General features: G+C 44.5%; 1 protein-coding gene across 2 annotated transcripts in view; it reads left to right on the top strand.

Moving 5' to 3' along the window:
* The window catches only part of SLC29A1 (solute carrier family 29 member 1 (Augustine blood group)), a 64126-nt gene that overhangs the window by 21553 nt on the left and 25907 nt on the right, over positions 1 to 16666 (top strand). The window contains exons 1-4 of one of the 2 annotated variants that reach the window (XM_077485409.1): positions 4916 to 4939; positions 6748 to 6816; positions 7025 to 7106; positions 9512 to 9729. In XM_077485409.1, coding sequence (XP_077341535.1) covers positions 6794 to 6816; positions 7025 to 7106; positions 9512 to 9729 — 323 coding nt within the window. In that variant the 5' untranslated portion in view covers positions 4916 to 4939; positions 6748 to 6793. Of the gene's footprint in view, positions 1 to 4915; positions 4940 to 6747; positions 6817 to 7024; positions 7107 to 9511; positions 9730 to 16666 lie in introns of those variants that run through there. The other variant, XM_077485408.1, reaches the window with a different exon arrangement.

The raw sequence follows: 16666 nt of genomic DNA, 5'->3' as shown, positions 1-16666 counted from the left end.
GGGTTGCAGTTGCTGGCTACAAGGTGATGGGGCCCCTATTTTCAGTAAATGGACTTTATGGGACCCCCCCTCTCTTCGATCTATGATAGAGTGAAGGAAACTTTTTTTTTATGTCTAACAGTGTGTTAGGGACTTCTTTTTAATGGTTTTCAGGTGTCAGGGGCCCATCTTATTTGTTACAGGGTGTCAGGGGCTAATTTTATCTGTAACAGGGTGTCAGGAACCCCTCTTATCTGTATCAGGGTGTCAGAGGCCCCTCTTATCTGTAACAGGGTGTGAGGGCCTATCTTATCTGTAACAGGGTGTCGGGGCCCATCTTATCTGTAACAGGGTGTCAGGGGCCCCCTCTTATCTGTAACAGGGTGTAGGGCCCCCCCCTTATCTGTAACATCTCTAACAGGGTGTCAGGGGCCCCCTCGTAACAGGTTGTCAGGGGACCTTCTTATCTGTAACAGGGTGTCGGTTGCCCTTCTTATCTGTAACAGGTGTCGGGCCCCCTCTTATCTGTAACAGGGTGTAGGGCCCCCCCCTTATCTGTAACATCTGTAACAGGGTGTCAGGGGCCCCCTCTTATCTGTAACAGGTGTCGGGCCCCCTCTTATCTGTAACAGGGTGTAGGGCCCCCCCCTTATCTGTAACATCTGTAACAGGGTGTCAGGGGCCCCCTCGTAACAGGTTGTCAGGGGACCTTCTTATCTGTAACAGGGTGTCAGGGGCCCCCTCGTAACAGGTTGTCAGGGGACCTTCTTATCTGTAACAGGGTGTCGGTTGCCCTTCTTATCTGTAACAGGTGTCCGGGCCCCCTCTTATCTGTAACAGGGTGTAGGGCCCCCCCTTATCTGTAACATCTGTAACAGGGTGTCAGGGGCCCCCTCGTAACAGGTTGTCAGGGGACCTTCTTATCTGTAACAGGGTGTCAGGGGCCCCTCTTATTTGTAACAGGGTGTCAGGGCCCCCTCTTATCTGTAACGGGGTGTCGGGGCCCCCTCTTAGCTGTAACAGGGTGTTGGGGCCCCCTCTTATCTGTAACAGGGTGTCAGGGGCCCCTCTTATCTGTAACAGGGTGTCAGGGGCCCCTCTAATCTATACAAAGATTCCCAGGTCCTTTTATCTATAACGGGATGTTTGGGCCCCCTTATTTACCCCAAGGTGTCAGGGTTATCTGTCCAGAGCCTTCTTATCTATAACAGGGTGTCAAGGGCCATTCTTACCTATAACACGGATCAGGGGCCCCTCTTGCTTATATAATAGGGTGTTGGGATCCTCATTTCTTTATCAGGATTTCCTGGGCTATCTTATCCACAACAAGATGTACGTGGGGGGGGGGGTCCTCTTCATAATAATGGGGTGTCAGGGGGTCTCTTTTATCTGTTCCAGGCTGCAAGAGCTCCTGTCTCGCAGTAGGGTGTCAGACGCCCCTGTTCTCTACCGCGCAGGGTGTCAGGGGGCCATTTTCTCTGTAACAATTTAAGGGCCTTCTTACCTATAACAGGGTGTCAGACACCCTTCTTCTTTATCACGGGTCTCAGATGCCCTTCTTCTCTGTCACCGGGTGTCAGACGCCCATCTTCTCTGTCAGAGGGTGTTATAAGTCCCTCTTACCCATAACTGGGAGTCAGGCACCCTTCTTTGCTGTCACAGGGTGTCCGGTACCCCTCTTCTCTGTAACAGGATGCAAGGGGCCCCTTCTTTTCGTAGGGTGTCAGGGGCCCCTTTTCCATATTTATTTTTTATTTTTTTTGATGAATGCACAGAAACTATCAGACATGTGGTAAAATCTCTCTGTGCACAGAGTGGAAAGTTACTGATTATGTGCAGATGTTTGGAAGGAGAGATCGCTGCCAAAGAGCGATATTTCTCTCTCGCTGCCCAGGGGAAAAGAGCGTTCTTTCCACTCTGTGGTGTTCCCTCCTCCTACCAGTAGAGGGAGCTCCTCCTTCCTTTGACCACTCATACAGAGCTGGTCCTCTCTGTAACGCCATTGGCTCAGTCTTTCTTGCTCTCTAGACTAGCACAGCTATTCCAAGGCCCATCAAGTCATAACTTTTACTAGTATCTCGCTAAGATAATATCCGTTCACGTAGCTGCGGTTCCACGGAGCACTTTTATCAAATGGACTTCATTTATCTTTTATCGTGTTGACCTTACATGTGGGTGTGTGTGGTTCTTCAGGGGAAAAAGTATAATTACTCGCAGGGTGCGTCCTCTATAATTATAAGGAAGGAAGCCCAGAAAACCATTTATCCCTCATTGACACAAGTGTACATCAACACAAGTTGTTTTTGGAGAATTAAAGAGGACCTGTCATTCACACTCCACTTTACTCCGGAGGGCGTATTTCGACTGTTGGCAAGTCACCTCTACTAACTAAAGAGAAAAACATCAGATCCTGAGTTCTCTGCTGTGACGTAAAGCCTAATAAAGATTAAATGGAATAGCAGGAGCATTGTAGGTATTTCATGTTATTAGAGACTGCAAAGAAGATACACAGTACTGTTTGCATAGAAGGGGCAGCGTCTGTGGCATCTAAGCAGAGGTCTCCGGATTTTCTGCACAAAGAGACAGTTTACTGTCCTTCAGACTTTAGGGGGGCTGGACTGTGGCCATGTGGAGTACAAAATGTCCCAGCCTCAGTGGGAGTAAACAATGCCCCATCATTGGTGTCTTTGGGAGGAATTGTGCCCCATCATTGGGAGGAATCGTGCCCCATCATTGGTGTCATTGGAAGGAATTGTGCCCCATCATTGGTGTCATTGGAAGGAATTATGCCCCGTCATTGGTGTCTTTGGGAGGAATAGTGCCCCATCATTGGGAGGAATGTGCCCCATCATTGGTGTCATTGGAAGGAATTGTGCCCCATCATTGGTGTCATTGGGCCCCACTGTTGGTGTCATTGGGAGGAACTGAACCCCATCATTGGTGTTAGTGGGGGAAATTATGCCCCACTGTTGGTGTCATTGGAAGGAATTGTGCCCCATCATTGGTGTCATTGGGAGGAATAGTGCCTCATCATTTGTTGTCATTGGAAGGAATTGTGCCCCATCATTGTTGTCATTGGAAGGAATTTGTACCCCATCATTGGTTTCTTTGGGAGGAATTGTACCCCATCAGTGTGAGGAATGTGCCCCATCATTGGTGTCATTGGAAGGAATTGTGCCCCATTATTGGTGTCATTGGAAGGAATTATGCCCCATCATTAGTGTCAGTGGGAGGAATTGTGCCCCATGATTGGTGTCTTTGGGAGGAATAGTGCACCATCATTGGGAGGAATGTGTCCCATCATTGATGTAATTGGAAGGAATTGTGCCCCATCATTGGTGTCAGTGGGAGGAATTGTGCCCCATCATTGGTGTCATTGGGCCCCACTGTTGGTGTCATTTGTAGGAACTGTACCCCATCATTGGTGTTAGTGGGGGAAATTATGCCCCACTGTTGGTGTCAGTGGGAGGAATAGTGCCCCATCATTGTTTTCATTGGAAGGAATTGTGCCCCATCATTGTTGTCAATGGAAGGAATTGTGCCCCATCATTGGTGTCATTGGGTGGAATACTGGCCCATAATTGGTCAATGAGAAGAATTGTGCACATTATTGGTGTCTTGGGGCCCCACTGGTGTCATTGGGAGGAACTGTACCCCATCATGGGTGTTCATGGAGGAAATTATGCCCCACTGTTGGTGTCATTGGAAGGAATTGTGCCCCATCATTGGTGTCACTGGGAGGAATTGTGCCCCGACATTGGGAGGAGTGTGCCCCATGATTGGTGTCATTGGAAGGAATCACAGAAATGCTGCTAAGATGGTATACCCACCAGCTGCCCGGACTGGGGACTTCATTATTAAAGCTGGAAAGAAATCGGGGGGGGGGGGGGGACCCATTCCTTTTAACCAGAGATTGAATCAGGGACATTTTTTTCTGGAGGACAGCCCCTAAAATTGGGGACTGTCCCTGGAAACTGGGGACGCATGCTTGGCCCCTCCCATAGCTCTGCTCTCTGCACAGGTCATGTACAACCCAGTGATGATGTCACTGCTACTTTTACAAGGTAATATCTGGGTTTGAAAAGGCATTTGGTGCAAGGAACAGTAGATTTCTATCCTTTGTGGCTATTGAGGAATTTATTTGAATGAAGGTTTTTGCACCCGGAGTTCAGCTTTATATAAAACCTGAAATTCAGAATCTATGCAGGTTCGGGACAAAGGGTGGGCAGGAGGGACAGTTGCCCTGGGCGCAGTGAAGCAGAAGGGCAAAAAATGTTTGCAGGGTGGTACACCTATTCTAAGACATGTATTAACAGGGGGGGAGGGGGGTACAATTCCGCATCCTTGTCCTGGGCTCTGGATCACCTTGTCCCGGCACTGATTCTATGCGCTGTGCTGGGGACAGGCTCCTTATTTATGGTCCCTAAACAATCATTTCCTTACACTGGTACCTGAAGTTCCTTGGCAGTCAGAGGGCTCCAGGGGACCCCCCAGTCCTATAACAGGCCTATGTGCTGTATGTTTAGTGGCCCTTCATTATTATCTACACCAAATATGACAACCATGGATTTGGCTAGACTCCTCGGGGCCCGAGAGGGTCCACTTTTTAGGAGCCCAATGCTGGGCTGTGATTGGCTTCTAACAGATTTGCTTTTTCGTTTTCCACAAATCTGGCGGTTTTTCAGACTGTTTTATTCCATCCAGATCACTCTGGATTTTCTCCAGTGACAGTCTGCAGGTCAGGGTGGACTTTGTTCATTGTGCCCCTCCCTCCCCATCCCAATGTACACTCAGCACTGCCAGATATGGGGAGCCGACCCCCAGAAGAGGAGCCTCTTATCCTGTGGCCTCCATTGTAAGAACAGAGGTCGCGGCAGCCGTGTCCCCGTACAGCCGTGTCCCCGTACAGCCGTGTCCCCGTACAGCCGGCTCTGCGCTTTTCTCTGAGTCGAGGTCTGAGGTATTTATGTAAAAGCTTCCTGGAAGTTATATTTGACTTTTTTTACACACTTTCTTTTCTATAAGGTGAGAAATCTAAAAAAAAAAGCAGGCTTGCCATTTCTTGTTCTAAAGGTTGTCAAGCAAATATAATCAGTATGCTTGCTGAGATAAAAGACAGTTACAGGATAGGCCACATACTGTGTTCATTTTTTTTCTTATATATATAAAATATAATATATATATATATATATATATATATATATATATGTGCCCATACATACATACAATACATCTTATGTATTTAAGAAATGATATACACAGGGGCAACCATACTGACTCATTACATATGCAGGCTCTGCTTCCTACTACATAGTGCTGCACAGTGCCTGTGCCTGTTACTCTCTCTATACAAGTCTATGAGAAATATTTAAAAAGCAATCACTGTAGGTGAATCTTCCCGGTGCATGAGTTTTACATGACAGTGACTAATTCACCTGCAATGAATGTTTGGTGAAAGTCACGTTAACTACATTACAAATCGTATCTATCTATTGTATCTATCTACCTATTGTATCTATCTACCTATTGTATCTATCTACCTATCTTATGTATCTATTGTATCTATCTACAGTTTATTATGTATGTATCTGTATATATACATTTTTATATATATATATATATATATTTATAAATCTTATACATAATGCCCCTTAACCCTTCTTTATATTAAAACAGAACATGGAGATGTATCTATGTATCTATCTGCCTATTGTATTTATTGTATGTATCTATTGATCTACAGTGTATTATGTATGTATCTGTACATAATATATATATATATATATATATATATATACCCTGTTTCCCTGAAAATAAGACCTAGCATGATTGTCGGTGATGGCGGCAAAATAAGCCCTACCCCCCAAATAAGCCCTACCATATTTCCCTGAAAATAATTCCTACCCTGAAAATAAGACCTAGAAGGACTTTAACTAGGACTTATTTGGGGGGTAGGTCTTATTTGGGGGTAGGGCTTATATTGCAGCCATCACCGACAATCATGCTAGGTCTTATTTTCAGGGAAACCGGGTAGATATATATATTCTAAATATAATTATAAAAATAGATATTTACATATATAATAAACTATAGATAGATACGATAGATAGATACATACAATAGTTAGATAGATACATAGATACATCGCCCTGTTATGTTTTTATAAAAAGAAGGGTTAAAGCGCATTATGCATAAGATATATAGATATATATTTAAAAAATATATATATATAAATATATATAATCTTATTCATGATGCCCTTTAACCCTTCTCTATATTAATACAAAACAGGGAGCTGTATTTATCTACCTATTGTATGTATCTATCTATCGATCTATCTTTCTACAGTTTATTATGTATGTGTATATATATATATCTTATGCAGAATGCCCTTTAACCCTTCTTTATATTAAAACAGAACATGAAGATGTATCTATCTTATATATCTATTGTACCTACCTATTGTATAGCTAACTCTCTATCTATCTATCTACAGTTTATTATGTATCTGTATATGTACATTTTTATATATATATATATCTTATGCATAATGCCCTTTAGCCCTTCTTTATATTAAAACAGAACACGCAGATATAAAAGACACAAACAAGAAGCTTTGTTAGTCTCGTATTTCAGTCACTTGGTGGCAGTAGGGGAGCTGTTTAGGTAGCCCACAGAGTTCAGGAATGTTTTAGCTCTGTTTGGGGCTTTGTGTCCTCAAATAATCTCACCCCAGATTTACTGAGTCAAGTGCTTTTTCTTTTTCAGGTTCCATTTCCTGCCCATTGCAAAGACCCCACTGGCAGTAATCACCATGACGGCTCCTCCCAAGGACAGGTAGGTGCACGCAAGGGTGCGGGTGGGTCCTGTGTGTAAAGAATGTTATTAGGGTATTTCCTGTTCTGGTTGGATGTTTTTCATTGATTTAAAACACAAATTGTTACATTTGGCCACTAGATGGTGCTAAGGATCATTGGGTTTTAAGTAGGTGTGTGTGGATGGGGTGGGCACCAGGCTCTGTGTAACCTCCTCCCCCTCTCCCCAGGTATAACGCGGTCTGGTTAATATTCTTCACACTCGGACTCGGCACTTTGCTGCCCTGGAACTTCTTCATGACAGCCACCATGGTAAGTTTGCAGTAACCAACTAAACCCTGCGGGATTGGTGAGGGCTAAACCACTAATAACTGCATGAGACAGCAAAGGTTTGTCTGGGCCCAGCGGTTATCATGTTGAGTGACTAGTAGACTGGATAACGAGTAGACTGGATAACGAGTAGACTGGATAACGAGTAGAGTGGATAATGAGTAGACTGGATAACTAATAGAGTGGATAATGAGTAGACTGGATAACTAGTAGACTGGCTAAACAGTAAATTGAATTTCTATTTGGCTGGATAGTAAGTAAACAGTACACTAGGTAATGAGTATACTGGGTAACTAGTCTGAAAAATTTGTATACTGGGTAGCTAATATTCTACATTTCTGTTAACCTGGATAATGAACATACTGGTTGGCTTGGTAACTAATAAACTAGATAACTAGTAGCCTGGATAACTAGTAGGTTCTGGGCAATGAGCACACTGGATAACTAGTAGGCTAGATAATGAGTAATAACCAAATAACCTATAGGCTGGGTAACTAGTAGAATGGATCATTGAAATGCTAGATAATTTTTTAGACCAGAAAATAGGTATGCTGGATAATTATAAGGCTGGAGAACTAGTAGGCTGAAAATGAGTACACTGGTTAACTAGTAAACTGGATTTATTTTTGGCTGGATAGTGAGCATACTGTATGACTAGTTGGCTTGATAACTAGTAAGCTAGGAATGAGTAGCCTGGATAACTAGTGGGCTGGATAATTAGCAGGCTGGACATCAAGTGTACAAGATAACAAGTAGGCCGGACAATGAGTACACTGGATAACTAGTGGGCTGGGTAGCGCTAGCTAGTAAAATGGACAATGACTATTCTGGATAATTAGAAGGCTGGATAATGAGTATATTGACTAATTATTAGGCTGCATGTTTAGTAAATTGGACATCTAGTATGCTGGGTAACTAGAAGTCTAGATAATGAGTATACTGGATAATTATTAGGCTGTATAACTAGTAAATTGAAAGACTAGTAGGCTGAAAAATGAACATACTGGGTTACACTTGATTTCTATTGGGTTGGGTAGTTTGCATACATAACTTGTTGACTTGGTAAGTAGTAAACTGGATCATGGCTATACTGGATAAATAGCAGGCTGGGTAACTAGTAGACTGGGTGACAAGTAGGCTCTAAATTGTGTATACTGAATAATAATGATGCACAATAAATAGCAGGCAGAATAATGAGTATACTCCATAACCAGCAGGCTGGGTAGCAAGAAAATGAATAATTATTACACTGGATAATTAGTTGGCTGGACTAGTAAACTCAATAACTAATGTTTCTGGATAATATACTGGATAATTATTAGGCTGGATAACTAGTAAACTGGGTAACTAGTAGGCTGATAAATTAGTATACTAGATAATCAGTGAATTTGATTTCTATTTGGCTGGATAGTGAGTATTCTGAGTATGGTAACTAGTACACTGAATAATTAGTATACTGGATAATGAGTAGACTGAATAACTAGTATACTGGATAAGTAGTAGACTGAATAAAGGGTATACTGGATAATGAGTATAGTGGACACCTAGTAGACTGGTTGAGTAGACTGGGTAACTAGTGGACTGGCTAACCAGTAAATTGGCTTTATTTCTGGCTGGATAGTGAGCATATTGAGTAACTAGTACACTGGGTAATGAGTATATTGGATAACTAGTATACTGAGTAATGACTATACTGGATAACTAGTATAATAGATAATGAGTAGACTGGATAACTAGTACACTGGGTAATGAGTGTATTGGATAACTAGTATACTGAGTAATGATTATACTGGATAACTAGTAGAATAGATAATGAGTAGACTGGATAACTAGTAGACTGGGTAATGAGTATATTGGATTATTAATAGACGGCTAATGAGTAAACTGGATAACTAGTATACTGGATAACTAGACAGGGTAATTAGTATACTGGATAACTAGTAGGCTGGATAACCAGTAGACTGGATAATGAGTATATTGGATAACTAGTAGGCTGGATACTGAGTATACTGAATAACTAGTAGCCTGGGTACTGAGTATATTGTATAACTAGTAGGCTGGGTACTACTGAGTATATTGGATAACTAGTAGACTGGGTAATGAGTATACTGGATAACTAGTAGGTTAGGTACTGAGTATACTGGATAACTAGACAGGGTAATTAGTATACTGGATAACTAGACAGGGTAATTAGTATACTGGATAACTAGTAAACTGCGTAATGAGTATACTAGATAACCAGTAGGCTGGGTAACCCGTAGACTGGGTAATGAGTATACTGTATAACTAGTAGACTGGATACTGAGTATACTGGATAACTAGATAACTAGATTACTAGTAGTCAGTGTTTGTGTGAAGCTCACAGTATGTCCTCTCCTCTCTTCCAGTATTTCACCAGCCGTCTGGGTGAGCCGGCCAATTCTCGGATGGTGCTCGATGTCGGCGATGGAAACAACTCTCTTATCAATGAACTGAACAGCACGGAGGCCAGAGCGCTGGCACCACAGAGGACCCAACTACAGAACAAGTTCAACAATGTCATGACCCTGTGCGCCATGCTGCCCCTCCTCATCTTCACCTGTCTGAACTCCATCCTGCACAGCAGGTCAGTCCCCTGCCGCTGCTACTCTGCTAGGGTCTGCCTGGGGGGGGTGACTACAGAGAGTTCTGTTGCCCCAGGAGATCAGGGGGCCCCGGAATACTCGCCCACATTCCATTACCTGCACACCAAGGCCCAAGCTACACAGCTGACTTCTGGGGGATTGGAAGCTGTGGAGGTCATGTGACTCTGACTCCCCAACCAAGGCAGCTGGTTGTGATGGGTATGTCTGGGCAAAATGGGGAAAAAGCCCTCAGTGCATCTCTTCCCTACATACACATTTCCACATGTTTGTCTCTAAAAATGCTGGAAGTTCAGAAAAAAATCCATTGACCTGCCAAAGATCCATTGAATTTTTAACTTCCTGTAAGTAATCTGACAACGCCGCCTCTGCTGCACTAAAATTCCAAGCAGTGTTGTCAGCCCTTCCTGAAGTCTTCCCTGCTGGACTACAGAACACCTAAGAAGATGAGGAAGGAGGTTGCAGAGATAGGAAGAGGGGGCAGGTTTATGAAGCTAAGGAGGGGGAGGGTTTATGGAGATTAGGAGGAGGGATTATGGGATGAAGATCAGTCGATATGGAAAGGTTCAGAAGGTGAAGCGAGGCGTTATAGAGATAATGAGGGGAGGAGTTATGGAGATTAGAAGGAGGGATTAGTGTGATGAAGATCAGAGGATATAGAGAGACGTGATAGAGATAATGAGGGGAGGAGTTATGGAGATTAGAAGGAGGGATTATTGGGATGAAGATCAGAGGATATAGAGAGGCGTGATAGAGATAATGAGGGGAGGAGTTATGGAGATTAGAAGGAGGGATTATTGGAATGAAGATCAGAAGATATAGAGAGGCGTGATAGAGATAATGAGGGCAGGAGTTATGGAGATTAGGGATTATTGGGATGAAGATCAGAGGATATAGAGAGGCGTGATAGAGATAATGAGGGGAGGAGTTATGGAGATTAGAAGGAGGGATTATTGGGATGAAGATCAGAGGATATAGAGAGGCGTGATAGAGATAATGAGGGGAGGAGTTATGGAGATTAGGAGGGATTATTGGGATGAAGATCAGAGGATATAGATAGGCGTGATAGAGATAATGAGGGGAGGAGTTATGGAGATTAGAAGGAGGGATTATTGGGATGAAGATCAGAAGATATAGAGAGGTGTGATAGAGATAATGAGGGGAGGAGTTATGGAGATTAGGGATTATTGGGATGAAGATCAGAGGATATAGAGAGGCGTGATAGAGATAATGAGGGGAGGAGTTATGGAGATTAGAAGGAGGGATTATTGGAATGAAGATCAGAGGATATAGAGAGGCGTGATAGAGATAATGAGGGGAGGAGTTATGGAGATTAGAAGGAGGGATTATTGGAATGAAGATCAGAGGATATAGAGAGGCGTGATAGAGATAATGAGGGGAGGAGTTATGGAGATTAGAAGGAGGGATTATTGGGATGAAGATCAGAAGATATAGAGAGGTGTGATAGAGATAATGAGGGGAGGAGTTATGGAGATTAGAAGGAGGGATTATTGGAATGAAGATCAGAGGATATAGAGAGGCGTGATAGAGATAATGAGGGGAGGAGTTATGGAGATTAGAAGGAGGGATTATTGGGATGAAGATCAGAAGATATAGAGAGGTGTGATAGAGATAATGAGGGGAGGAGTTATGGAGATTAGGGATTATTGGGATGAAGATCAGAGGATATAGAGAGGCGTGATAGAGATAATGAGGGGAGGAGTTATGGAGATTAGAAGGAGGGATTATTGGAATGAAGATCACTCAAAAACTTCACCCGGGGCCAAAAAAAATTGCACACCTGAAGAGTGAAACACAAAAACGTGCAACAGGTGTACACAAGCCCTCTAAAATCAGAGGGCCTTGCCATGACCCCCGGGGCGTTAGGCTCCAGACGGGGACTTACACTTGGTCCATCTGTCCGAAACCAGACAGACCCCATTCTCTGGAGGGTTTGCTGAAACAGATCCATCAAAATACTAGGTGGGGCTCCCCCGAAGGGAGACCCCATGAGAGAGGGTGAACCAAGCCAGAAGGCCCTGTCCACCCCCTCCCAAGACTTTCAGGGCAGGCCCGAGGACCTACACCTTACTATTAACACGTGAAAAAACCGTGTACAAACATAAAAATACAAAAAATGACAAACATGGGTTTAAATAAAAAAAGAAAGTGGGGAAGAAGGAAGTGGAGAGGAGTGAAAAGTGGTCATTGTGTAAAACAATGACCAGGCCCTCCGGCCAGGAATCAGAAATTCCTCCGGTCCCAGCCAAAAGGCACGGCCCAGGAGGCAGGTGGGGGGGGGGGGGGTAAGGTGCGCTATGGTGCAGTGACCGTGGTGCCATAAATCAAAGAGACCCTCACTCACCATGATATTATGGCACCCCTGGACTGCCACTCCAGGGGCACATAGACCATACGCTTCTTTTCAGGTCGGACCCTCAGCTGGACCAGGGCAGCCCTTCATCCATGCCAGATAGAGAGCCCTTCCAGGTTTTCTCTGGGAGACCTGTCGACAGCAAAGCAGCCTCCACTGGTACTAGCCCTTCCAGGTCCGTATCATTCCAGCGGATTTGCATGCCACCGCCCGTAACCCCCATTTAGGGCAATGACAGCTCCTCCACCGGACGCTGACAGGAACAGCGACCACACCAATCCTAGCCAGAAGGCCGGGATAACCCAGTCCTTCAGCCAGACCCAGTGCAGAGAGATGTGATGATTGTAGAGATATGTAGTAAGCCCAGACATTCACTTTATCCAAAAGTGACAATTGCAGCCGGTGGGGTTCTGGGGAGAACTGGGCTGAGATGTCAGATTGGGACCCCTGGTGGACACTCATAGTACTGCATGCACAACCTACATGGGCGCTGGCTCCGGTTAGGCGGTGCCCGCGTCTGCTGGAAGGAAGATGGCGAGAGGGGCACCAGGGGTGGGGCAGTTTGGGCTGATTTCTGCTACGCTATGTCTGGCCCTGCACTGTATCCTGAAAATACATTCTCTCCTGGCTCTTCTTCCACTTCTGGCTTTTCTCCTGCACCTGACTCTGTTCTCCCTCTTGATACTGCTCTGGCACCCAGCTCTGCCCTTCTTGGCATTGCTTCCGTTCCTGGCTCTTCTCTTGCTTCTGGCTCTAACTTGCACCTGGCTCTGCTCTTCTTTTTGACATTGCTTTCGTTCCTGGCTCTTCCCTTCTCCTGGCTCTAACTTGCACCTGGCTCTGCTCTTCTTCTTGGCATTGCTCCTGTTCCTGGCTCTTCTCTCGCTCTTAGCTCTAACTTGCACCTGACTCTGCTTTTTTTCTTGGCATTGCTCCTGCTCATGGCTCTTCTCTCGCTCCTGGTTCTATCCTGCACCTGGCTCTGCTCTTCTCGGTATTGCTCCTGCTCCTGGCTCTTCCCTCCCTCCTGGTTCTAACTTGCACCTGGCTCTGCTCTTTTTCCTACCATTGCTCCCGCTCCTGGCTCTTCTCTCGCTGGTTTCCGTAACTTTTACCTGGTTGTGTTCTTCTCTGCATTGTTTCTGCTCTTGGCTTTGACCAGCCCCCCGTGCCGACTTGCACCTGGTTGTGTTCTTCTATTTGCCATTGCTCCTGCTCCTTGCTCTAAATTTTACCTGGCTGTGTTCTTCTCGGCATTGCATCTGCTCCCGGCTCTTCTCCCCCCCCCCTTGCTTCAACTTGCACCTGGCTCTGCTCTTCTTGGCATTGCTTCCGTTCCTGGCTCTTCCCTTCTCCTGGCTCTAACTTTCACCTGGCTCTGTTCTTTTTCATACCATTGCTCCTGCTCCTGTCTTTTCTCTCACTCCTTGCTCTAAATTTTACCTGGCTGTGTTCTTCTTCTCAGCATTACTTCTGCTCCCGGCTCTTCTCTCCCCCCTTGCTTCAACTTGCACCTGCCTCTGCTCTTCTTCTCTGCATTACTCCTGATCCTGGCTCTTCTCTTGCTTCTGGCTCTAACTTGCATCTGGCTCTGCTCTTCTTTTTGACATTGTTTCCGTTCCTGGCTCTTCCCTTCTCCTGGCTCTAACTTGCACCTGGCTCTGCTCTTCTTCTTTGCATTGCTCCCATTCCTGGCTCTTCTCTCGCTCTTAGCTCTAACTTGCACCTGACTCTGCTCTTCTTCTTGCCATTGCTCCTGCTCATGGCTCTTCTCTTGCTCCTGGTTCTAACTTGCACCTGCCTCTGCTCTTCCCTGTATTGCTCCTGCTCCTGGCTCTTCCCTCCCTTCTGGTTCTAACCTGCACATGGTTCTGCTCTTCTTTGCGGCATTGCTTCTGCTCCTGGCTCTTTTCTCGCTGGTGTCTATAACTTTTACCTGGCTGTGTTCTTCTCTGCATTGTTTCTGCTCTTGGCTTCGACCCCCAGCCCCCCCCCCCCCTCCCCGTGCCAACTTGCACCTGGCTGTGTTCTTCTTTTTGGCATTGCACCTGCTCCTGGCTCTTCTCTCGCTCCTGGCTCTAACGTGCACCTGGCTCTGCTCTTCTTCTTGGCATTACTCATTACTCCTTTTCTGCATTGTTTCTGCTCTTGGCTGTTCCCCCCCCCCCCCCGGTGCCGACTTGCACCCGGCTGTGCTCTTCTTTTTGCCATTGCTCCTGCTCATGTCTTTTCTCTCGCTCCTTGCTCTAAATTTTACCTGGTTGTGTTCTTCTTCTCGGCATTGCTTCTGCTCCCAGCTCTTCTCTCCCCCCTCATTCCAACTTTCACCTGGCTCTGCTCTTCTTCTTGGCATTGCTCCTGCTCCTGGCTCTTATTTGCATTTGGCTCTGCTCTTCTTGGTATTGCTCCTGCTCCTAGCTCTTCCCTCCCTCCCTCCTGGTTCTAACATGCACCTGGTTCTGCTCTTCTTGGCATTACAAAGCAGAGAAGAAGGCGCTTTTAAGTGCAGTAATATAACACTTTAATAACAAATAAGCATTAAAAACACTTACAAGATGGAAGTGAAAAACATGCATATCAATGAATCCATAACATCCAGCGGGATGGCTCCTGGGAGAAAGACAGCTGCATGTGGAAGTTCCAGCTGGCCAGTGGTGGTAAATACTGTCTCTCTTATCCAAGATGGAGAGCTGTTCTGCCAGGATCGGTGTTTCATCAGACTAGGCAACCCCGTCAGAATGTGTAACGGAAGTGACATTCCGTCGCCACCATCTTGCTACACCCCACGGCAATGGACATCTTGTTACACCCACCGTTCGAAAAAAGTCCGTTAGTTTTGAACGTGATGACGGGACTAGAAAAGGAAGTTCAATGGCCAGTAGCCAATAGCTGCCCTTGCGTCGTATTTGGTCCGTTGGACCAGCACACAGACGAGCGGTTTTCCCGAAAGGAATTGAGTCCGTTGGACAGATTTGAAACATGTTCTATTTCTAGGTCCGTGGGAATTTTTTTAAGAAAAAAAACGATCAGACTATCCCACACCCGATGGAATCATTCCGTTGGATAGTCCGATCGTATCTATTCTGCCGGAAAGTCCGGTCGTGTGTACGCGGCACAACTTGCACCTGGCTGTAAAAAATAAATAAATTGCGGCGCTAACCATAAAAAGCCTATACAATCAATAATTAACTAAAAAATATAAAAGTGCAATAAGTGTGAATCACCTCACAAAGTGCAAATTGTGCGATTCAATAAATGCAACTAAAGTAATTGCTGCGATAATAAATGTGCTCACATAATATATACATGCCCAAAAAGAAAAAAAGTAAAATCCAAGGACATTAAAAAATGTGCAAAAAACAATTTTTAAAAAACAAAACAGATATGTAAATAATAAATGCTCATTAATTCCAGTTCATGCAAATGCTTCGTGAACAATAAACAAAGTCCATGCATAAAGGTGACTTCCACAGTGTGTACTAATCCAGTGATTCAATTCAGTGCCAAGCCAGTGCACCACCTGTTTCCCCCAGCCTCTCACCTCCAATACTTGATAAAGAAGCACAATTTAAAAGCCAAAGCTATTTCCTCCACAATCGTCCAGCAGCTAGTATCCAGCTGAATCTTTCTTTCCCAGGTTCTTCACCTCTCACATAAGTATAGAACAAAAGAACAGGGGGGCTCTCATGTGTAGTATCCAGATTAAACGATTTTAATAACAAAAAGTAGTAACTTACAATTAAGTAGATAACAGCGAATAGATGTAATACCAATCCGAACTTCCGGTCTCGGCCGCGACCGGAAGTGGCAAGTGCAACACCACAGCTCCTTCCCTGACGCGTTGCGTCACGATCACATGACTTTTTCAAAGGGTAATTACCTTGGTAATTACCAGGAGCTGTGGTGTTGCACTTGCCACTTCCGGTCGCGGCCGAGACCGGAAGTTCGGATTGGTATTACATCTATTCGCTGTTATCTACTTAATTGTAAGTTACTACTTTTTGTTATTAAAATCGTTTAATCTGGATACTACACATGAGAGCCCCCCTGTCCTTTTGTTCTATACTTATGTGAGAGGTGAAGAACCTGGGAAAGAAAGATTCAGCTGGATACTAGCTGCTGGACGATTGTGGAGGAAATAGCTTTGGCTTTTAAATTGTGCTTCTTTATCAAGTATTGGAGGTGAGAGGCTGGGGGAAACAGGTGGTGCACTGGCTTGGCACTGAATTGAATCACTGGATTAGTACACACTGTGGAAGTCACCTTTATGCATGGACTTTGTTTATTGTTCACAAAGCATTTGCATGAACTGGAATTAATGAGCATTTATTATTTACATATCTGTTTTGTTTTTTAAAAATTGTTTTTTGCACATTTTTTAATGTCCTTGGATTTTACTTTTTTTCTTTTTGGGCATGTATATATTATGTGAGCACATTTATTATCGCAGCAATTACTTTAGTTGCATTTATTGAATCGCACAATTTGCACTTTGTGAGGTGATTCACACTTATTGCACTTTTATATTTTTTAGTTAATTATTGATT

This window comes from Lithobates pipiens, unplaced genomic scaffold (genome assembly GCF_037356315.1).
Source record: "Lithobates pipiens isolate NorthernLeopardFrog02 unplaced genomic scaffold, aLitPip1_a1.2 Scaffold_18, whole genome shotgun sequence".
NCBI classification, from domain to species: Eukaryota; Metazoa; Chordata; class Amphibia; order Anura; family Ranidae; genus Lithobates; species Lithobates pipiens.
Note: the sequence above shows the minus strand (reverse complement) of the source record. Positions and strands in the feature narration are given on the sequence as shown.